This window comes from Camelus ferus, chromosome 4 (assembly GCF_009834535.1).
Source record: "Camelus ferus isolate YT-003-E chromosome 4, BCGSAC_Cfer_1.0, whole genome shotgun sequence".
NCBI lineage: Eukaryota > Metazoa > Chordata > Mammalia > Artiodactyla > Camelidae > Camelus > Camelus ferus.
In genome coordinates this window covers 20,359,138-20,383,506 of record NC_045699.1, presented here as the reverse complement: position 1 = coordinate 20,383,506, position 24,369 = coordinate 20,359,138, and the positions used below count along the sequence as shown (strand labels likewise).

Genomic DNA, 24,369 nt, shown 5'->3' with positions numbered 1-24,369 from the left:
ACAGAATTTCAGCAAACCATGTTTATCAAATTTGTGGATAATGTGACATTGAAAGGGCTGGAAAATACAAAATAGAATCACAATTCCCAAAGATCTCAATAGACTGGGAAGATATAGTTATCTAAAAGACTACAGAGTCCTTTATTTGGCTATAAAATACCAATTATTCAACTATGCAACAGGAAAAATATCAGACTTTATAACAGCATACATAAGAATTTTTGTTAAATCCTGTATGAGTCTACAGTATGATATGCTTACTGGAAAAGCTTACACAATTTTAGTCTGCATCTACCAGGAGTGCTACTAAGTACTTCTCATAGTACTTAGTACACTTGGAATATGAAATTGAATTCTGGACATAATGCTCCATCAAAATAAGCTGGTGTACATTCAAGAGGGACCAGAGTGGGAAAGCATCTTAAAAACATTCATATTAGGAATATTTGAATAAGCAAGGTATGTTTTTCTTAGAGACGTTGCAAGCATCATGTAATTATGTCCAAATAATTAAAAGATCATCCACATGGAAAAGGAACTGGACCTACATGTTCCTCTATTGCTTTATTTTTTCTTTAATACAAACTATTAACATACTATATATGTGTATATAACTTAGTCCCCTTATTTGTTACCTGTACCCCCACCCCACTAGGATGAAGCTACATGAAGGAAAATATTTTTATCTAATTTTTTCACTCACTACTTTATCCCTTTTGCCCAGAAGAGTGGTGCTTAACAAGTATTATATTGAATGATGAATACTCATAAGAGATGAAACTGGGGTCAGTTGGGTGTAAGGCTCAGAGATTCAAATTTTGTACTTGTCTAAAAGAAAACTTTCTGTTAGAACTATTAAAGCTTTCTGCCCTGGCACAGAAAGTAGTGAGTTTTCTAACCCTGGAAGTGTTAAAATGAGTGTTTACTGAGTGAACCCTGGGAGAAATACTATAGCTGTGATGCCAGCAGGCATGTGATGCTAGATAATCTAACTTCTTGATGAGATTTTATAATTTTGTAAAATACATTTAGATTAATTTTCTCTCAATATATTTTGACTGATTCTCTCTTAACAATGAGAACCAGTAAATGCTCAAATTAAACTTATAGCTACATATGCAACACGTGCTATGATATTATTTCGTCTTGAACTTAAAAGAGATATATTTAATGACTCTTCTTCTTGGGTTTTATGCCCCCCTTTTCCCCAAAATCAGTGATTCTGAAACGCAGACCTTACAGAATTTGGGAACAATTATTGTAGAAACATCCCAGGAAATAAGTCCTACAGAAGATAGAAGAGACCAGAAAGAAAATGACCAAACAGAAGACAGCCAGATGCAAGGAAAAGAAATAGTACAAATATATCCAAATGTAGATGGCAAGACCTCAAAGGTACATGACACAGTTTTGCTTAATTATAAGCAATGTTTTTAATTTTAGTTCATGCTGCATACCTTAAATCAATTTTTGTTGCCAGTGATTTAATTTGAAACCTTAAAAAATTGATATTTCTGAAGTATGCAGTGAAAATACTCACTTTTAAATAATTTTAAGTACTAATTTTTAGTCTTTTGCATAGATGAAAATAGAAGTGGATATTATTTTCCTAAATATAAATCTTAAGATATTTATATCTCAGCCAGAAAATAAGTAAATAAAGGTGATAATAAGCTCATTACTGTTTTCAGGTATGTGAAATATATGAAGAGAAGAAAATTCTGTTTTTATATTAGCCTTCATGATAATAAATTATTTAGTCTAAGTCTTTAATTTCTGATTCCTATTTTATTCCCCAGTGTATTTTAAATATTAAACTATTGATGTTCCAAAACAACTTATTCAATAATTCTTACCACTGGTACATCATGTCACCAAAAAGTTTATCAACTCAGCATAAATCAGTGAAAATCTGGGGAAAGATAATTCTTTTTGTTTTTAAAAAAAAGATTATCTTTGAGCTAAACTATAGTGTTCATTAAAATTCAAATCCAAAAGTGGTTTTTTTTTTGAGATCTAGCCAGAACTTTGAAGGAAAAAGTTCAAGGATGACACCAGTTTATTTTAGTTACTGCCAGAATAAAGTTTAGATGAAGAATTACATGCTGAGTACCTGCTGATTGAGTGGTTGGTTGATAAATATATTTTACAGAAATCTCCAACTTGCCACGCATTATTTGCTTTGGAATTTTGCTTAGTTGCATTCATTTATGTGCAGCTTAATGAGTTTATAAATAAAAGTAACTCATAATTCCATTCATAAAATAAGAGAGTATAGTATAAACTACTTTGAATAGATCTATCTATGTTGTTGGAAGTCACAAAATAACAGTTGACCAAATTATACCAATTGTGTCTGGAAAATATTAGAAACTTTCTACCAACTCCAAAGATAACCATTATTTTAACTTTAAATTAATTATCCCCCTTGTTTTCTTCATAATTTTATTTCTTCTAATATTATGGTTAATTTTGCCTATTTTTGAACTTTATGGAATCTGTAAGGTATGTCTTCTTTTGTGTCTGGCCTTCCTTTGTTCAGTATTATGTGGAGTTCATTCATTCTTATTTTTGTATAAAGTATTTCATTGTTGAAATACACCACAAATTATTTATCCATTCTACTGCTAAATTTTGGGTTGCTTCAGTTTGGATTTCTTGCAAATAATGTTGCAATGAATATTCTTCTAAATGTCTTTTATGGTACAAATATGGGCATTTCTGTAATGAAATACCTACAGGTGGAATTACTGCACCATAGATTATGTGTTTCTGAGATTTAGTTGATAATGTTATTTTCCAAATGTTGTGCCAGTTTATTGCACCCACCAACAGACTATGACCATTTTTACTGCTGCTCGTCAACATTCAGTATGTTAGTTCTTCTCATCTCAGCCAGTTTTGTATGTATGTTGAGGTATATCATTGTGGGTTTAATTTACATTTCAGTGATTACAAATATGCTGGTAAGTACTACTTACAATTATTGACCATTTGGAATTCTTCAGTGAATTGCTTCGTCAAGTCTCTGCCCATTTTACAAATGAATTGTCTGCCTTTTTCTTATTCATCTGTGGAAGTTCTTAAATATGCTGCTTAGGAGCCTTTTGTTGATTGTATACATTGTGGATATCTTGCCCTACTCCATGCTGTGCCTTTTCACTCTTTTTTCGTGGAGTCTTTTGGGGAATAAAACATCATAATTCTAATGTGACCAAATTCAACAATTTTTTTGCCTGTATGAATAGGACTTTTTGTGTTCTATATAGTAATTTTTTACCTACTACAGCTTAGATATTTTTTATACTACTTTACTTGTTATCTTTCCCTGTATTATCTGACTTACTGTTTTGATGTTCATGTCTATGTCTGGCATTGATTTCTGCATGTAGTATAAGGTAGGGTTAAGTTTCACATTTTTCCCCACTATGTTCAACAGCACCACCTTTGTTGTAAATCAAAGGTGCATATACATATAGGTATGTCTCTAGACTTTTTCTTCTGTTCCATCGGTGTATTTATCTATATCATACTCTCTCTATATCATACTGTTAGTTTATAGTAGTCTTTGTTGATAATAGAGCAAATTGCCCATCATGTTTTCCTTCAGAGTCTCTTCAATATTCTTGGTCCTTTACCCTTCAAAATGAATTTATAAGCAGTTTTTCTCACAAAAATATCCTTTGAGATTTTGATAGGGACTATATCAATATAAATTAATAATAGAACAATAAGAAGACTCTGAAAGGTAAAGGAGACACACCAGCTAGGGATCTCAGAACTCGAGGAACAACATACCTGATAAGTTCTCTGGGTCTTCATTTTGCCTCATACATCCTGGCCTGGGTGCTGAAGAAACCTGCAGCTTGGAAATGCCAATTGGTCAGAGGATAAAAGCCCCCTATAAAATCCTGTTTTCTCTAATCAAAGTGACAGCCCAGAGAGACAGAAAACTTTTACACACTAACTGTCCTTCTGGAGCCAATCACCATGGAAAAAATTGCAACCCTACCTCTACCCGACCAGTAAAGACCCAATGGGGAACCTAGACTTTGCTCTCACCTGGCTATGAAAAGGCATCCCTCCTCCTTCTGTCAGGGTCACATGAGGGGCCAATAGTAATCACTCCCTCCTTTTATGTCGTTAGAGACCATACAGGGAGCTGGACATCCATCTTCATCCACAAAAAAGAGATGTTCCTTTTTCCTTTCTAGTAGGGATTTTTCAGAGGTCAAGGGTAGAGATGCAGACTCTCATCAACTCCTATATCTATAAAGCCTCCCACCCTCTCCCCATGGTGTCAGTAGAGGTCAAGTTAGGAGCAGAAACAAGGCCATGCTCTGTATCCCAACCAGGCTAGTATCAACAGAGGTCTGTGGGGAGCCTGAACTTTCACTCTCACCAAGTAGTAATGAGGTGCCCCTCCCTATCTAGGGTGTCAGCAGAGACTGGACTTCCATCCCCAACTGACAGTAATGAGTTAGTACTCCCTCATCCCATAGGTGTGACATCAGAGGAGGCCTACCAAAACAGAAGATTTAAATAAGATCCAGAGTCTTGAAACATAATACCCATAATGTCCAGGATACAACTGAAAATCATTCACCATACCTAGCAACCAGAAACACCTCAACTTGAATGAAAAAAAACAGATGATCAACAGCAAAAGCCAGAAGCAAAATGACACAGATGTTCAAACTATATGACAGCATTTTAAAGTAGCTGTCATAAAAATTCTTCAATAAGCATTTGCTAACAGGCTTGAAACAAGAGTGAAATAGAAAGTCTTATCAAAGAAATAGAAGATATAAAATAGAACCAGATGGAAATTTTAACCAAAAAGTAAGATAACTATTTTGTGTTCACCCCACAGAGGATGTCATCAGTCCTCACCAGTTAATTTGATGTCAAGACTAATGACACAGAACACTCAACAAGTGGGGAATGAATGTATTACTCACATGATGGATGCAATGCATCCACAACTATGAACAAATGATTTTGACAAAGGTGCAAAAGCAGTTCAATAGAAGAAGGATAGTGCTATTCAACAAATAGTGCTGGAGCAATTGGAGATCCCTAGGCAATAAAATGAACCTATACCTAATCTTCACACCTTATGCAAAAATTAATTTGAAATAGATCACAGATATATATGTAAAACAAATACAAAACTTTTAGAAGGAAACATAAAAGAGTTTGCGCTTGCTGAGGAGTTTTTGGACATAATATCAAAAGCATGATCCCTAAAAGACAGTATCAATTAATTAGACTTCATCAAAATTAAGAACTTTGTGAAAGACCCTATTAAGAAGATAAAAAATGCTACAGACTGGGAGGAAGTATTTGTAAACCATATATTTGACAGAAGATTGGTATCTTGGATACATAAGGATTTTTTTCAAACTCAACAATGGAAAATCGAACAATTCAATTTGAAAACAGGCAAAAGACATGAACACACATTTCACTGAAAAGGATAAATGGATGGCAAAAAAGCACATATAAAGATGTTCAACATCATTACCAATTAGGCAAATGCATATTAAGACCCTAATGAGATACACATCTAATAGCTAATATGAAACAATACCAAGCGCTGACACGGATGCAGAGAAACTGGATCTCTCATACAGTGCTAGTGTGAATACAGAGTGGTACAGCACTCTTGGAAACGGCAGTTCCTTTTTTTAAAAAAACTAATCATAGACTTACCATACAACCCATCTGTCTCACTCTTGGACACATTGCATAGAAATGAAAATTTATCTTTACCAAAAATCCTGTATATGAATGGTTGTGACAGCTTTATTTGTAATAGATAAAAACTGTAACAACCAAAATTTTCTTCAATAGCTGGTTAGTCAAAGTGTGATACATCCATACCATGAAATACTATTCAGCAATAAAAAAGGTACAGGCTATTGATATATACAATAGCTTAGCTTCATGACTTCAAATTTCTCATCTTGAGTTGGGACCTAGGCTTTCTTTACAGGTTTCTATATTCTGATTTGCTATTTATATGGAATTTCGGGGTCACAAGGGATTATCAATTGTCCTGTATTTTTGCTGGCTTCTTTGTCATTAGTCTCACTGGATTCTTGCTTTGCTTTATTTTTGGCCTCAGAATTTCCCTTAACACTTTCTCATGTTTAAAATAGACTTTAAGTGTGCTTGCTTCAAAGTAAATGAAAGTCTCTTTTATTTTAGGTGCAATTAATTTGATGCCAAGTATGGTAACTGATATTGGTAATTTGGTGGTTCTGTTTTGGATCTTTTTATAGTAATCAGTACATGATATAACATTGAATCTTAAGAAAGCAATGAAACATTTAAAAATGCATCTTATATACTGGTTCTGAAGACAAGTTCAAATGAGACATTTTAAAAATATTTTGAGAAGTGAAACATAGTTTATTTAAAGGAAGTAATTAGTTTAAAGGAAAACCCTATCTTAGATAGGAGTTTCTGGTATTTGTGTTAATAAATCAGTTTTATTACTTTAGGGCCATGCCTTATATATAATATAGTGTAATTTATATATTCATCAGTATAAAATATATAGCTCATTGTCAAAGTAACATTCAGTCAAATTTATTTTTTCCTTCCACTTTTACCATAATTATTTATTTGTTCCTGAATTGGGTTCTTTGAAAAAAATTCCTTTTTTTAAAGAAATAGTTTTCTGGATTAATATTGTTCCTGTTTCCCAGGCAATAAATTCTTAAATAAGGCCAAATATTTTATTATTAGAATTTATAATATTTTGTAACATATTCCTATTTAAATTTTTGCTTTGGGAAAGGTTTTATAGATTGATGAAACATTTCTGAACAAAAGTCAACACGACTTCATTTTACTTAGCCTCAGTGTACTGGAATGTCATGAGGAAAACATGCAGCTTCAAGGAAAGTTACTTTATAATCATCAACATTGTTTTAGCTTCATTTGTCAGAAGGGATTCATCAGTCTACAACAGAGAATAGTATTTGAGAAAAAGATCAAGATTCCCAGAGAATAAGTTATTAAATATTGTTATTTTATTTTTGTTGCTTTTATGATTTTTATTCATAGCTTTTAAAACTGTCCCTAGGCTAAATTTCTGTGACTTTTGGATTGAGTTTTGTATTTGTACCTTCTGTCTGCTAGGTTAACTTTAGTGCATGTATTATGTTCATTTAGAAGTTTTTGGTATCAACTGTAGAATTTTATTATCTAGACATTTTTACTCTACACAAACAAATGTATTTTTACGTAAACAAAGATTATATATTATATATATTGGTTCACTTGATGTTATTGAATAATTAATTTTTATGAAATTTTAAAATTTAGAGTTATTTTCACAAGAATGCCAAAAAGCCAGCTTTTCAAAAGAAGAATGGTCATATTCAAAAGAGTTCACATACAACAGGTCCTACCACAGGTAAGAAGATATATGAAATTAACAATGTCGTTTAAATTTAATGAACTGTTAAAAAAAATTAACATTATTTTTGTATAGTTAACAGAGAAAAGTGGAAAAATATAACTGCCCAGAAATCAAGTAGCAATATTATTTTATTACGAGAACGGATTGTATCCTTGCAACAACAAAACAGTGTACTTTTCAGTGCCAAAAAAGCAGCGGAGCTGTCTGTTAAAGAATATAAAGAAGTCAATGAAAAACTCCTTCATCAGCAGCAGGTGTCTGATCAACGATTTCAGACAAACAGGCAGACAATAAAGGTAAAAGGAACTTTAAAAATAAATTACAGTAACCTATATTATAAAACTGAATATTCTGTTTTACATGTGTTGTTTGGTTCATATTTGCATTAGACATGTCTGTGAGTTTAAAAAACTCCCAGGCAATGCTAACTAATGTAAAGTTTAACACTTAGATTTCTTTAATAAGGTCATAGCAAGAACTCCAAATCTTTTGACAAATATTTTACTAGAATTCCTTTTCCACTTAGTTTTTTTCTTTATCTTAACATTTTTGTATGATATTTATTGTGTTGTTTCTTAGATTTTAAAAACAGGCTCCATATATTTAAAAAAATTCAGATACAGTCATTAAAGAATTTACTCTTATTGAGGAATTTTTAAAAAAAGGTCTCCATAAATTCTTTTAGCTTGCCTCTTTGCCCACGTCTAAAACTTTGAATTTATCAGTATAAATCACATTATTAACTAGTCATTGCCCCAAATCTTTGCAAATACTTATATAAAATGTGAAGATTTTAACATAAATATCTATATTGATGTGTTCCTATAACTTAGCTATGCTTCTTTCACTTAGCGTAATGTTTTCAGAGTTCATTCATGTTGTAGCATGTATCACTATTAGTGTAAGGACCTTGAAAATTTACTCATCGATAAAAGCAACGGAAAAAAGGGCAAAGATTGTTGGGAATTAACATTTTTATAACACTAGGTACAGAACCTAGTCTTCTAAGGGTTATGTAATATTCCTAAGGCAATTAATTGATGGCTCAAGAAAGTTACAAGTTTTCTAAGCTATAAATTTTTTATCTTTAAAAAGATTGAAGATCAAACAAAAGTATTTTACATGAGAACTATGAAGCATTTTATAGAGACTGTGCATATTGGGGAACACTTACAATTCTTCAGTTAAACTCAGGAAATTAGTCATACTTGCAAGGATCTAAGGAGTGTTTATTAAAGAAAAACAACTGTATCTAGATAGGAACAGAAAAATTGGTGGCATTTTAGTTTGCCTTAGTTAGCATCTCCCACTCTCCCAGCTCAGCAGTAGCTTGGGAAAAATAATGGTTCATGTTCCCCAAGCATCCTGGCAGCTACCAGAAGAAGCAGAATGGAGTTGGAGCTCCTTTTAAGCCTTATTCCCAAATAATTACCATATAACCTGTCTGATGGTTCCCTGGTAGACCCCAGGGACTCATATCATTCAGTGTGACTAGCCTTCTTCTTGGCAGGGGAGTTGGTAGATGGGGTTGTCAAATGCAATGTAGGCAAGTGTTTTAACTTTAGGTTGCCTGAAGTGATGGATTCCAGTTTAGGTCAAACAACATATTAATCAAATAGCTTAAAAGGAAAAGCTGGGGAATGAGATGCCCATAAGAGTTTTGAAAGGCTCTGACATATTCTTTGGAATATGGAGGACACATGCATTCACAGAGCTATGTGCATACTCAGGAAAGAAATGAGAAGGCCCAATCCCTCATCTCTGTTTTACCATAAGATGCTGTACAAAAAGATAGTAAATGTTAAGGCAATATTGTTTTTAGCAGCATTATTAGTAATTGCCAAAAGGTAGAAAGAGCTGAAATGTGCATTAGTTAGTGAATGGATAAACAAATTGTGGTATATTCACACAATGGCATATAATTAAGCCAGAAAAATTAATTAAGGATTTATATAAGATGCAACATGGATGAATCTTTAGAACATTATATCTACTAAAAAAAAAACAAGTTGCAAAAGAGCACACATCTTATGATTCCATTTATCCAGAATATTCAGAATAGGCAAATCTATAGAGACAGAAAGTAGATTAGTGGTTGCTTAGGGCTGGGTAAAAGAAGAAAATAGGAGTGATTGCTAAAGTGCACAGGTTTCTTTTTAAAGTGATAAAAATGTTCTAAAGTTGACTGTGGTGATGGTTGAACATATCTGTGAATACTCTAAAAAACACTGAAGTGTACACTTTAAATAGATGAATAGTGTGATATGTGAATTATATATCAGTTAAAACTTTTTAAAATGTTCATTTTAAATAAGAAAATATACAGACATGTAGTAGTATCTACATGAATGTTGCTGGTAATAAATTCATTGTTGACAGAAGAATGTAATCAAAACCTTTCTCTATTCAAATTAATAAAGCCCGCAGCCTACATAAAAATTAATTAGGTAATAAATATTATGGTAAAATGTAGGAGAGATATAACATTTTTAGGTATGTAAAGAACCCACTGTTACATGAAGCATTTATCTTCAATTATTATTAAGCTCAACAAAGTAAAATGTACTTAAGGTGAACTTTCTTAAAATTAGTTTCTAATTAAAACAATGTGGTTTTGTTTTCCTAACATATCCACTTTACTATTGCAAAAGTGAACATCAAGAAATAGAAATATGTTAAAGCTAACAATATTAACTAGCTTTTCCAGTTTGAATGCTCAGTTCTTTGATTTAAGAGCCTTGCTCATAATATATCTAAACATGTGAAAAATGAGTCCCAAATCTTAAGAGTAACAAGATGTAATTGTCATCTTTTTTTGTTCCAGCAGTACTACTTAAGTATAGTATGGCTGTGGGAACTCCTTTGTAGTCACAAATATGTCATCATATAGTTTTAAACAGCATTGACTCACTGACAGAAGGAAACTACTAGAATCCATATTATAAAAGAAAATACAGCTTTACCCATAAATCCACCTTTTAGGAAGTATTCTGAATATTTTTGTTAGGTATTAAATAATTATGTATAACATACCAACTGATAGATATCAAATGTAAATTTTTGTGGAATTTTACATACTGTAAAATTTATTTATTTATTTAAATATAGCTGTATTACTATATTGTGTTAATTTCAAGTGTCCATCAAAGTGGTCTGAGAGCAGACATTCTATGATTTCTTTTAAGTTTGGTAAGGTATGTCTTTATGACTCAGAATGTGATCTGTTTCAGTAAATGTTCCATGTGAGCTTGAGAATAATGGCTGGTTGAAGTAGTCCATAGATGTTAGTTATGTTTAGTTGATTGTGAACTCCAGTTGAGTTCAACTGTGTCCTCACTGATTTTCTGCTTGGATATGTCCACTTCTGATAGAGAGGTATTGAAATCTCCAACTATGATAGTGTAATTATTTAATTCTTTTTGTAACTCAATTAGTTTTTGTGTCCCATAGGTGATCCTCTGTTGTCAGATGCATGCATGTTAAGGATTGTCATGTCTTTGTGGAGAGTTGATCCCTTTATATTTATGTAATACCATTCCTTATCCTTCATAAATTTCCTTGCTTTGAAGTCTTCTATGTTTGTAATTAATATAGCTACTGTAGCTTTCTTTTGATTGGTTTTAATATAGTAAATTTTTCTCCATCCACTTACACTTAATATATATGTGTCTTTATATTTAAGATGGGTTTTTTGTAGACATATAGTTGGCCTTTATTTCTTGATCCACTCTGACAGTTGGTGTCTTTTAATTGGTACATTTAGAATATTTAGAACATTGACATTCAAAATGAATAGTGATATAGTTGGATTAACCTCTGTAATATTTTATTTCTGAGTATAGAGCAATGATCATTAACAGAGAATTTCTCTGTCCTCATGAAATTAGAATTGTATTTTAGGAGAAACTAATAGTAAACACATAGACAAATCAATGAGATGATTTCAAATAATGGAAATTATGAAGAAAATTATATTGGGGACACTGGGATAGAATTTATTAGGTGGCTGGGTTTCCCCTTTTGTTTAGGTCCTGGCTCAGCTTACAAGGAGACATTTAACAGTATGTATGGCTTCTACCATTCAGATTATGACTGAATGAATTAGATCAATTTTATAAATATACTATTATTTCCATAATTTAAAATAGTTTCTAAGGAAGCTTAGTGCTGACTCCAGGAGCACTACTATTTTTTAAAAATTATAGTTTCATTTCTATACCTGTACATACACATCATCGACTTTATTTTACTGTTTTGAATGAAGTTTGTCTATATAGAAAAAAAGGAAATTCATTCTCATTTTTCAAGGTTTGTCATCATTGAGCATATTAAAAAGCAAGAAACAAAGTTCTAGTAAGTGTTTTCAAAATGTTTCAAAGAATGGTAGCCCTTAACAATATATAAGAAAGTGATAAACACCCAGTAGAAAAAAATGTACAAAGGTAATGAGTAGACATTTTAATAGAATAATTAGACATGGCCTGTCTTCAAAAATTCAATAAGAAGTAATTCACAGTGATTATGCTTGAATAATTGCACTTCAACTTAACAAGGAAAAGTTGTTAGGTTGGGAGAGGAAGAAGTTTAATATATAATGCCCAGCATTGGTGAGTTTTTTTGTGGAAACAAGTACTTACACGTTTTGTTGGTACGGTAGTTTCAATGACGTGATTTAGGAATACTGATTAAAATTTTAACTACCTATACACTTTGACCCAAGAGTTTCATATTTAGACTTAATTTTCTAATTAATATGATCCAATAGGTTCAGAGATGAATAAGGATCATCTACATAGTGCTGCTTATTATAACAATTTGAAAGCAGATGTTCAGCAGTGTTTAGTTTATTGTAACAATTATGATATAACCATATAATATATATATTCTGGGAATACATGAAATATGTTTATAATAAACTCCATAATAGTGGCTATACTTAGATCTCTTACATGAGAAGTATCTGTATTATGTAGTTATAAGTTTATGCTTACATGTTTATATTCTTGGAAGATATTTACTAGAATATTTAAAAAACTAAATCCTAATGAAAAATTACTTTTGATGCATTGCTGAATTTTCAAAAAATAGAGAAAATCTAAAAAGATGCACCACTCATATCCCACCCAAGAAAGACAAGCTATAAGCTAAGAGCAGCAAGAATTAATTAAGCAAGAAGAATACACAGAGATGCCCAGGGAGCAGTGCAGTCTGTGATCTGGATAACAAGCTTTACATTAGCAGTACTGGGGAGATGAACCAGAGTCAGCATTAATCCAGGGCCGCCTTGGGTCCTGGCCAGAAATGCTTATAAATCTACTCTGGTGGAAAGTGTCTTCAATTTAAACCTACAAGTTTCCCATGCAGATATTAGTTTACAATTAAAGATCACCTTGTACATACAGAAGCAAGTCACTATGTGTGAGAGTTAACAAAAACAGCAAGTAAAAAGGTTAGAACACCCAAGAACTTCAGCTGTTGAAACCATGTGATAGTCAATAATAAATAACAGTATATAAAATGTTTAAAGAAATAAATTACAATTCAATGCAGTCCCTATCAAAATACCAAGGGCAGTTTTCATTGAACTAGAACAAATAATTTTAAAATTTGTATAGAAACACAAAAGACCCTGAAAGGCCAAAACAATCTTGAGAAAGAAGACAGAACTGGAGTACTCACACTCCCTGACTTCAGACTGTACTACAAAGCTACAGTAATCAAAACAGTCTGGTACTGGCACAAAAACAACACATAGATCAATGGAACAGAATAGAAAGCCCAGAAATAAACCCATGCACTTGTAGTCAATTAATCAATGACTAAGGAGGCAAGAATATACAATGGAGAAAAGACAGTATCTTCAATAAGTGGTGCCAGGAAAACTGGACAGCTACATGTGAAAGAATGAAATTAGAACATTCTCTAACACCATATACAAAAAAAACCAAAAAACTCAAAATGGATTAAAGGCTTGAATGGAAGACCAGAAACTACAAAACTCCTAGAAGAAAACATAGGTGGAATGCTCTTTGACATAAAGTATAGCCTTTTTTTTTTTTTGGATTTGTCCCCTAAAGTAAAGGAAATAAAAGCAAAACTAAATAAATGGGACCAATCAAACTTAGAAGCTTTTCCACAGCAAAGGAAACCATCAAAAAAAATGAAAAGACAACCTATTGAATGGGAGAAAATATTTGCAAATGATATGATCAATAAGGCAGCAATATTCAGGATATATAAATATCTCATGCAACTCAATATCAAAAAAACAATCAATTAAAAAATGGGCAGAAGACCTGAATAGATATTTTTTCCAAAGAAGACATACAGATGGCCAACAGGCACATGAAAAGATGCTAAACATCATTAATCATCAGAGAAATGCAAATTGAAACCACAGTGAGATATCGTCTCACACCAATCAGAATGGCTATCATCAAAAAGAACACAAATAACAAATGTTGGCAGATATTTGGAGAAAAGTGAACCCTAGTACACTGTTGGTGGGAATATAAACTGGTGCAGCCACTGTTGAAAACAGTCTGAAAATTTCTCAAAAAACTAAAAATAGAACTACCATGTGGCCCAGCAATTCCACCCCTGGGTGTATACCAAAAAACAAAACAAAACAAAACAAAACAAAAACACTAATTCAAAAAGACTTATGCACCCCAAAGTTTATAGCAGCATTATTCAAATCTTATTTTATATGTTTTTAATAATAATAGAAATAATATTACCCATTGCTTTTGTGTATTTGTATGCTAGGTACTCTTCCAAGCACTTTGTGTGTATTAACTCATTAATGCAAACAGTGACTTAGTGAGATAGATACTGTATCTGATTCTGTTATACAAATGGGGAAACTGAGGCGGAGAGAATAATGTGCCCAAGGTCACAGAACTCATAGTGGCAGAAGTGGGTCCAAGCCCAGGCAGCCTGATTCCAGAACCTGTGCTCTTAAGCCCTATGCTCTACTGTCTTCCACAAAACACCAGGTAGTTTTTATTCAATGACTGTTAGACCTACTTTCTAGACATTATTAATTTTTTAATTGAGTCTTTGTATCAACCTTATAAGGAAGATATTATCTTAATTTTATATATAATGCAATTAAGGCTTAAAGAATTGCAACAGATTGCTCAAGATCAGCCTAAATTAGTAGCTATAGATTATAACCTACCTCTATCTCTTAATCCTAACTCCATAATCTTTCTGCTTTTCTAAACTAAATTTTTCAACAACTTTGCATTTAATAGCTTTAAAGTTTAACATTTGTTAGTTCTATTGCATCTAATAGCTAATTAGCTCCTTAAAGGCAAAAATTATATATTCTTCCTTTGATAACTTCTACAGAATTTTGAGTGATGGAGAGCATATTACATTCTCATGAAAAGGATGAAGCTTGACTTATTGAGTAGTTTTACCAAGGCACTGCTATGATAATGCATATTTTTAACCAAGATTTAAAAATTGTTTTCTGCTTCAAGAAACTCCCTCTTTTCTTTACATTATTCTACTTCCAGCAAATCACTGAAAGCCTGGTTCATGTACCACTTCATGTGTGCAGCATTTCCCAGAGCTGTTCTCCTTTTCTAAGTTTAACATAAAATAAAAGAATTCTTTTATAATCTATTGAGTTTACGGTATTAATTTGATATGTAAGTGAAAATATCCTATAGGCTTTTGTGACTAAGAGCTAGAGAATCGATTTGAAAGTTAGAAATTAAAGGGCAGATCACGTCAGTCAAGACTGAATATTCATTCACATTGAGGAAGTGAAGGCATTGATGACATTGAAAGAGGTGGCTGAAAAGTTGACAAAATCAGTTAATAGATTATATAGTGTCATAAAGTGTTAGAAAATGTGGTTTTGATATGAGAGTAATGTTAGTGGCATGGTGCTTCCAAGGAAAATGAGGCAAACTGTCTCCTGTTTGTCACAAATCCTACCAAGTCCACTTGGTAACTGTAGGCATTTAATTTTCTGAATCCTGATTTGTATATTGGCACTATACATTTTCTAAAGGAAGAGGATACACCTTTTAGTCCCCACAAAAGGCTATTTATCTGTATTAACAACACCGCTAACTAATCCGCACAGTTTCGTTTTCATAGAAGGAGACATTACAGTATTTCCAAAAGTTATAGATGCTTTACAAAATATGGCCTGGAAAACCAAACTCTCATCCAAGATCATTGCTGCCTAATAGCCTTTGATCTAACTTAACCTTAACTCCTCAGTTGGAGTGTATCTAAGTGATCCCAGAACTCAAATATAATCTTTCAACACACGTGTCATAAATATACACTGCTGTTTATTTTGTGATTAAACATCATTATCTTCTCTTTTATCTTAATGAATTCTTGATTCCTCTGCTCTCTGAGTCAAATACAGCTAAATTCTACAACAGCAGATTTTGTTCTCAGAAACATTTTTGGTAACATCCATTTTAAACAAAGCATAATCATTTTAGGATTCAGGTTTGCAAGTTTGCTTCAACTTATGTTCAGTTACAATAACCAATTAGTTTTAAATTAGTTTAATCAAGTCCCAAATAAAGGCCTTTTGTCAAGTGTCAGAATCCACAATTAAAAACAACAGAGCATAACCCATTCAGCAAATAAGTTGGGTTTTTAGGTTAATTTAACATACAGACATTGAGCATGGTAACTACTAAATCTGAAGAACCTTTCAGGAAACTGTAATTCTGTATTTTATGGCTCTCTATAAACATTTTCATTTATGTAGATTTATATGATTACTATTGTATCCTAAACTTATATTTGTCTTTGGTTTATATTTACATAGCAATTTTATTAAAAAGATTGAAGGTGTTAAATTGTACTGGACCCCCTTTTTTTTTCTGTTAGGAAGTAGAGAATTTTAAATAGCCTTATTTCCATTTTTGTGATCTGTGTTCATGCCTCTAGTAATAATGAAGTAGAAAACTAGTACTCTCTTATTGTACTTCATTGCTAATCTCAGAGTTTTCTTTTATCTTACCCCAATAGCTTGTATAGTACACATTCCTTGTAGGGTATTCAGTTTATATATGTCAGATTCTCTAGGGCCATGGCTTTTGCCAGATGGAGCACTTTTGATTTTGAGGCTGATGAAACACAGTGCTATTATTGATCTGTGCATGACATAGCCTGTCTCTCTCCTGGCAGAGTGTAGCAACATTTATCCAGGAATTTGTGAAATGTCACTCGGATCATGTTCGCAAGGTAAACTGTGCAAAAACCAGGATCTGAGCTGAGAATCTATGTGGAATTGGACGTGACTGTCTTATTCCTACGTCCTATCTTCTAGGTGAACCAAGTGATATTTGTTAACAGAACGTCTGTGCCTTATATTAGACTTTGTTAGAAACTATTATTATCACTCAGAACACAATGTCCTGTAAAATCGTACTTCTTGTACTGTTTTCACATTCAGTTGTTATCTTACCACAGAAAATAATAAGATACGAAAATGTGACCTAAAAACATCAGTTAGAAATTTATTTTCTGCTTATATTGAACAAGTGTTATAATATATTGCACAGTCTTATATTCCAAGTAGTGTTTTCATTCTTTGCATATTTTCAGGTGAGTGAGTCTCATTAAAATATCAACATACCTGAAAGTAACAGGTTATAACATTTTTCTCATTATGGGATTATTATGATATTTAAATATGCATATGTTTTGGAGTTTGGTTTTAAATGTCTAAAACATTGGTTTGCACATAGATAAGTGTGCTTATATTTGTTATAATTCAGTTTAGTTGAATGTACGTACCTAATACATATAAAACACTCTAACAATGAGATATTCAACAATGAATTAAAAATGGTCCTGTCCGCTCTACAAGATACTACCGGGGAAGTTGGACATGTGTATCACAATACAAGGAAACTGTGATATATATATAGCATGATTGATGTGTGTGTGTGTGTGTGTGTGTGTGTGTGTGTGTGTGTGTATAAAATATACCATGGACATGTAATTGACAAAGAAAGACAGATATTCACTGCAGTCATTATGTAGTAAGGCTTTTGAAGGAGGTGACATTTGGGCTTAGACTTAAAATTTGGTTTGATTTTGAAAGTTATGTTCATGGAACAAAATCATTAAGAAAAGGAAAGCTTGGAAAGACATCAAGGTGAGAAAGCAGTTTGTTGTGAATAGTAATCTGATGAAGCTGTGGTTCTCAACCCTAGCTGCATGCTATCCTCACCTGGGGAGTTTTTAAAAAATACCTATGCCCAGGCCGTACCCTAAACCAATTAAATCCGAATAACTGAGGTGGGGTGTCCCTGCACCTTGCTAGTTTTTGAAAGCTCTCAAGTGGTTCTAATATACAGTGAGGACTGAGACTAAAGTCTGAGAGAACAGAGATTCAGTGCAAGCAGCCAAATAAGAGATTGTTTAAATATCAAGGCAAAAGATAAGTATCTAGACAGTACATATTTAGACAGGAAGTAGGTAAGTATTTCGAAGTAGAAAAATTGGAAAAAAAAAAAAGATTTTTCACTGGTATAACACAGAGTTTGATGACCAATCATAAGAAAGGTTAAAAAAAGTTAAGTATTTAAGGTACCTACCAGGGTTCTAATTAAAGTGACCAGAAAGTTGATGATAGAGTATACTGGGCTTTAGAATATTCTAAATATTGTAGGATGAGAGAAACCATATGTGAAAATATACCAATAAAGTTGGGTAAAATATAACAATTATCCTTATAAATGCACAGCAGAATTTGCCCCCCCAAAAAATGTAAAACCCTAGGGGCTAAAATCAGTGACGGCTTGCCATTGTAACCAAGTGTAATTTGTCGCTGAAATAAAGATATCAAGTGAGAAGTAAGAAAATTGAGTAAAATATAGAGGAGAGGGCTGGGCTAGAGGCATGAATTTTGGAATTTGAGTATTTAGATTATATTTAAAGACATTAGGCTGGGTAGGATCACCTAGGGAATGAAAGACAGAAAAGAGAAGAGATACCAGGTCTGAGCCCTGGGCCCTCCAACCCTTGGAGTCTGAGCAGATGAAGAAGGTCCAGAAAAAGAGAGGCCAGTTAAGTAGGAAAAAAAAAAAAAAGAGAAAGGAGTATCTAAGAAGCCAGGTGATGAAAGTATTTCAACTAGTGAACAGCCAACTATGTCAAATGTTGCTGAGTAGGATGAGCCCATGCAAAGAACTGATAAATAAGAAGAATAACTGGAGAATATCATTAAATGTACATGTACTTTAGTTATTCCAATGAATTTTGTTATTGAGGGGAGCAGAAAGCCTCTAAAATATAAACATTTAATAACTTAGGCTCAAAATAAATAATACTATAATTGGTAACTTCAGTACTTTTAAGATAAAGCTGACAAATAGTCATTAAGGATGTTCATTATTCGAACATAGCAATAAAAAAGTCTTAGCTCTAAATATTTACCAAAAATGGTCACATAACTAGGCCAAAACACAGCTCCCCACAAATCTCAAAATTTTGGTATCATATAACAGTATTGTCTAACACAAGTGAAATTTGACATCAGTTTAATAAATTAAATTTTAAAATTCTCATGCAAACTTATAGAGATATTTTAAAATAATGAATGGGTCAAATAAAATAAAATGTGAATTGAGAAAATGCTTCAGGTTGAATGATAAACTTGTGGGATGCAGGTAAGGTGGTACTCAGATGGAAATGTATACCTTTGCATACTTATTAAGACTACAAAGAAGCTAAAATTTGATGAGCTAACCATTCAATGTAAGAGTGAAGAATTAGGTTTCTAAGGAAAATAGAAAGAAGGATATTAAGATAAGAGTTAATATTGTAGAAAACAAAGATGCAATATACATGATCAAAAAACAAGAACTAGATTATTGAAACTAATAAATTGATGAAGATTAGCCAGTGTTGGTGAGGATGTGAATGAATCAGAACTTTAATACATTGCTAGGGGGAATGTAAAATGGCACAGCCATTTTGGAAAAAAATTTGGTAGTTCCTCTCGTACTGCCAAGGTAAAATGTAGAGTTACAATATTATCCAGCAATTCCACTTCTAGATAGTTATCCAAGAGAATTGAAAACATAAATTGACACAAAAACATGTGCATGAATACTCATAGCAGCATTAATCATAATAGCCTCAAAGTGGAAACAATCCAAAAAATGGGTGAATCTTATGGTATGTATATTACCTTAATAAAGCTATTAATTAAAAAAGTAATACTATATTTTAAATGCTTAGGTGAGATTGAAATTTTAGTTTTATATTTAAATTATATTAGGCATATACATTTTTCCAAAAAGTAGAAACAAATTCTTCCTCATTTTATGAGGGTGATGTAGCATTGACACTACATTTAAGATAGGAATGTGTTAGAAATGAAAGTTAAAGTCTTATCTCAGTTGTGAACATAGTTGTACCATTGATTTCCGAACTATTAGGATAAATGTCATGAATAAACCAGGATATTCCCAGAAATTAAAAGTTTGATTAGAAAATTTATCCATGTAATTTACCACTGTAACAAAAAGAAAGAAGATATATTAAACATGTAGAGAATCTGAGATGACATCAACAAGATGGCAGAATTGGAAGACCAGACCTTCCTCCTCTCACAGAGATACCACTTCGACACCAGTACTTGGACCAGTTTCTTTTGTGTGAAATCCAGAAACCATTCAAGAGGCATCTGCACCTCTGACAAGTACAAAACCAGCTTCACTGAAGTTGCTTAGGAAATTGGTGGCACTGTCCTGCCATAGTCCTACTCATTGGCACACCACCTTGTGATCTGGGGGAAACCCCCAGTTCCCAGCTTCTTCCCAGGGAAGGAAAGGATATACTGGACCTTATGTCCATTGATCTGGCTTCTTGGGGTGCTGTCTAAGGGACTGGCTTCTTTCTCATCTGTCCGAGAGCACTGATGGGACCTGACATGCTATAGATACCTGGGGGACACTGAGAACCAGAGAGCTGGATGTACCAGAGGACATCACACAGGAAGCTGATACAGAGGTTTGATGGTCTCTCCCTCAGAGAGAAGAAGAATGGGAGTGTGTGTCCAGTGTTCTGGCTTTTCAGGGGCTGCCCAGGGACGAGTATCTATGTAGCCCAGTTTGGGGCACTGATGGAACTGGACATAGGAATAGCTGAGAACATTCTTACTCTGTTAAAAAGTATCTACCAAAAACCTGAAACAATCATACTTAATGGTGGAAGTTAGAAGCATTCTTTTTAAAGTTAGGAAGAAGACATTTATGCCTGCTATCATTGTTTTGTCTCAGACATTGTGCCAGAGGGCACAGGCAACACACTAAGGTAAGAAAAATAAATGCAAGTCAAAAGTATTAGAAATGAAGAAACAAAACCATCATTAGTTCCAAACTGCTTGTCAGCACAGAATCTCAAGACAAACTAATAATAGATTTCAGCAATATTGCTATATGTACAATCAACATATGCTAAAATGATGAGACAACATTTACCAGAATTCAACAATATATGCAAATTTTAAAAAGAAATATTGTTTAAGTAATAGCAAGAATTCTATGGTATCCAGGAATGGAAGATGCAGCCCAAATTCAGAAACAGTAAAATGAAAAAGGAATGTCTTCAAAGGAATGTCTTCTGGAAATACACATATATGTATTAGAAGTATAAAAAAAAGTCAGGGAATGATAAACACCAAAGATGTTTGGGGATAGTGATTATTTCTGGTGAATCAGAGGAGACAGGATCATGGCCTTCAATTATATTGCTAACACATTGTTTTTGTTGAGTGAGTGATACATGGGCATCTGTTATGTATGCATTTTTATTTGTGTATTGCATATTTGAAATTTTCCTTAAAAATGAAATCTATTGATGTCATTCTAGAGAAGAAGTGCTGAAAGTGGAACAGATCTTTGCAGCAAGGTAATAAATTTGGGGGAGTATGAGAAGGAGAAGGTAGGGGAGTGCTGTAACACAGAAACAGGGGAGGGAAGGTTTTAAACAAGAGAAAGAGAAGAGCTGATCAACAGTGTCAGATGCCATAGAGGAACTGAAAATAGGGAAGAGGTTGTTGGACTTTTTTTAGAAGGCTCTATTAGTAAGACTCTTGAGAGCAAGTTACAGGAACTGAACTCAAACTAATATAGAGGGGGAAAGCTCAAAATATCAAAGATGAACTGAAGAGAACAGACTTGGGAAGAACAGCGTTAACTGGAACCACACACTTACTTCTCTTCCTCTGAGACCAGTTTTCTCCATGTGGCCCTGGCCATGGTATCAGCCATACGGTAACATCCTTAGAGCTTAGACCCCAGAGAAGAAAGGGATTTCTCTTTCTCATTTTTCAGTCTTCTTTTGATTTACACAGTTTATAAACTTCTGGGACCACAGGAAAAATTGCTTGGTTTATTTGTAATTTTTAGTTAGGATTTATGTTCATTTCATTATATGTGTATTTTTAATTGACATAAATAATTGGCAGGACATTTGAAAGTCATGCAGGATACAGGGCCATTTCTGTTGGACAGGACTGATATGCACATTGCAGTACATCTAGTGTTCCTGGCTCTCACTCATCTCAGTGACAATCATTGTGGCACTCAAAAGTGCCCTCACTAATTTCCAAAATATATATCTAGGTAGTATATATTCTTTGAGAACCACTGATATAGGAGAAAAGCAGCTTGATTAGTAAAAATAAAAAGAACTCCAGACTACCCACTTCCTAAAGATCTATATAAATCATTATATTTCACTTAGCACAACTAAGAGTCAGATAATTTATTGAGGGCTACTCTGTTAGATCAAGCTTTACTACTTGAAAAAATATAAACAAGATAATTCTAAATAGGAAAATGAAGTGAAGGATGGTGGAAGAAGTTTCTATGTGAAATTTTTGTGTTGAAAAAAAGTTTTTCAAGTAAAAGCAGTAAGAAATGTATAATTTAGTCTACTTAAAAGAAATTTGTACTCTGTGCCATGAAAGGTAGGCATTTTTAGTAGTTTTCACATATATTAGTTTTTAATGAAAAAAATCCCATTTTAAGCAGTATCAGTAACCTTTTATTTTATCAGATCTAGTGATTGCAAATACTATTATTTTGAAGAAATACCTATTTTTTTTTTACTCTTTTGACTCTTATGAAACTTGCACAGGAAATGGAGAAAAACATTATTAACTTGTTTCCCTTGAGAATTTTAGCAGGGTATATTTATAAATGTAATCAAAATCATATGAGTACTTAGTAATGCTGCTGTTAAATGTGTAATGAGTTGTAGGATTTTTGAAATGCCCCGATTGGCTTTCATCCAAGTAATTTGTTTGCAAAGCTTAGATGTAGTACAACTGAGGAAAGACATGTGGTTAAGTATTGACCCTATCAGTAAAAAATTTTAATTTCTAAGCATTAAGATGCTATTTATATTTAATATATACTTAAAATATGTATATCATTTTACTCATTTGAATATATGAAGTCGGAGCTAGAACTAATGATATTTAGCCTTTGGGTTTATTATCTAGAAAGTTGGTAATATTTCATTTAGATTAGTGTGATAATGCACTGTTCCTATGAATTGATTCCAGTATAATTTAAATAAACTTAATGTTCATTTACATGCTTCTTAGAGGCTTATTAAAAGTGCTTTATCTCAAAAAAATATGAATTCCAAAGTATATCATGGTCTGTTATAAATTTTTAGAGATCAAAAATATTTGAATCAATTTGATGCCTTTCTTTTGAAATCTGTGTAAGAATTAAATATTATGAGCAATATTAGATTGTGTAGACTCTGCCCTCCATTTAGTAACAATACTATATATGTGGACATTAGCTTCCTCAGGCCAGTCCACAAAAGCCTTTTGTACAAAAAAATACAGTCCATTGAGAAGCAATATTCACCCCACTAGGATAGAAAAAACAATCAAATGAAAGTATTGAAATCTGTTGCTTAGGAAAACCAAATTTAATAGGGAGAATGAGGCAGGCTTCATGAGACTTATGCAGATATTCTGGAGTTTGATAGCCTTGGTACCTATAACTTCACTTGAAATTTTATGATTGTTCTTTATGTAGATGTAAGTATAGTATTAATATCACCCTGAAACACCAACTATTATTTTTGAGTATTTGGTATGTTTGTTTATTTTCTTCTTTTTTCTTCATTGTTTGAGTGGTTCAATTGGGGGCATTCTTTTCCTCCTGCCCCCACACAACTTAAGTAACTGAAAATATATTGACAAAAGTGGAAGAGGAAAAATAGAATTAAAGAGGATATGTGTACACAGAACCTGTGAGGAATAAATACTTCTATGTTGATTTAGCTGAGTTTAAGCAGTAGAAGGCAGAAGGACAGTGAAACGAGGGATTTAGAAAGACATTGGTCAGTTTCTTCTTTGGGACCTCAGATGGCATTACCATCTTCTATCATTCCTGTTGGGGAAGGGAATCAGAATGGGAATGCATTGCCACTTGATGGTCATCGGTAAGCATGCCATGTGTAAATCAGTTGTCAGGAGGGCTGAAACTGAACTTATTACCATATGAACACTGAGAAATTCTTAACATAGGTGACAATGATGAATTATTCAGGTTATACTTCTGGTTCCAAATATGTGTCTCTGTATTTAGTACGTGGTATGTAAGTTTTAGTGGGACTTTCATTTTAGTAACTAGAATAGAGGATTTGAAATAACAAGCCTACAGTTGAGCAGCTCTTGCTATGATAAACCAAATATTGATTGGTTTTCCATGAATACTTGAAAGTCACTTGTATTAGTTAATTTTTCAAGTTTTACATGTAATACATTTTGCTGATTCTTTTTCTGTAGTTGTGGAAACAGAAGTTTTAGTGATTTGATTTAACTTCAGTCCAGTTAAATTCATTAGTCTTGTTATTCAAATTATTTTGAAACATAACATATTGTTAGTATCAAATAGATT

The 24,369-nt window shown here is 32.8% G+C and overlaps 1 protein-coding gene across 4 annotated transcripts in view; it reads left to right on the top strand.

The window, feature by feature from the left end:
• CNTLN (centlein) overlaps nucleotides 1-24,369 on the top strand; it is a 247,841-nt gene that overhangs the window by 166,900 nt on the left and 56,572 nt on the right. For all 4 annotated transcript variants that reach the window (XR_004319147.1, XR_004319146.1, XM_032477635.1 and 1 more), the window contains exons 16-18: nucleotides 1,218-1,395; nucleotides 7,339-7,429; nucleotides 7,508-7,731. Coding sequence is in view for 2 of the 4 variants with exons in the window: in XM_032477635.1 (XP_032333526.1) it covers nucleotides 1,218-1,395; nucleotides 7,339-7,429; nucleotides 7,508-7,731 (493 nt within the window). In the remaining 2 variants the exon portion in view is untranslated. The remainder of the gene's footprint in view (nucleotides 1-1,217; nucleotides 1,396-7,338; nucleotides 7,430-7,507; nucleotides 7,732-24,369) is intronic.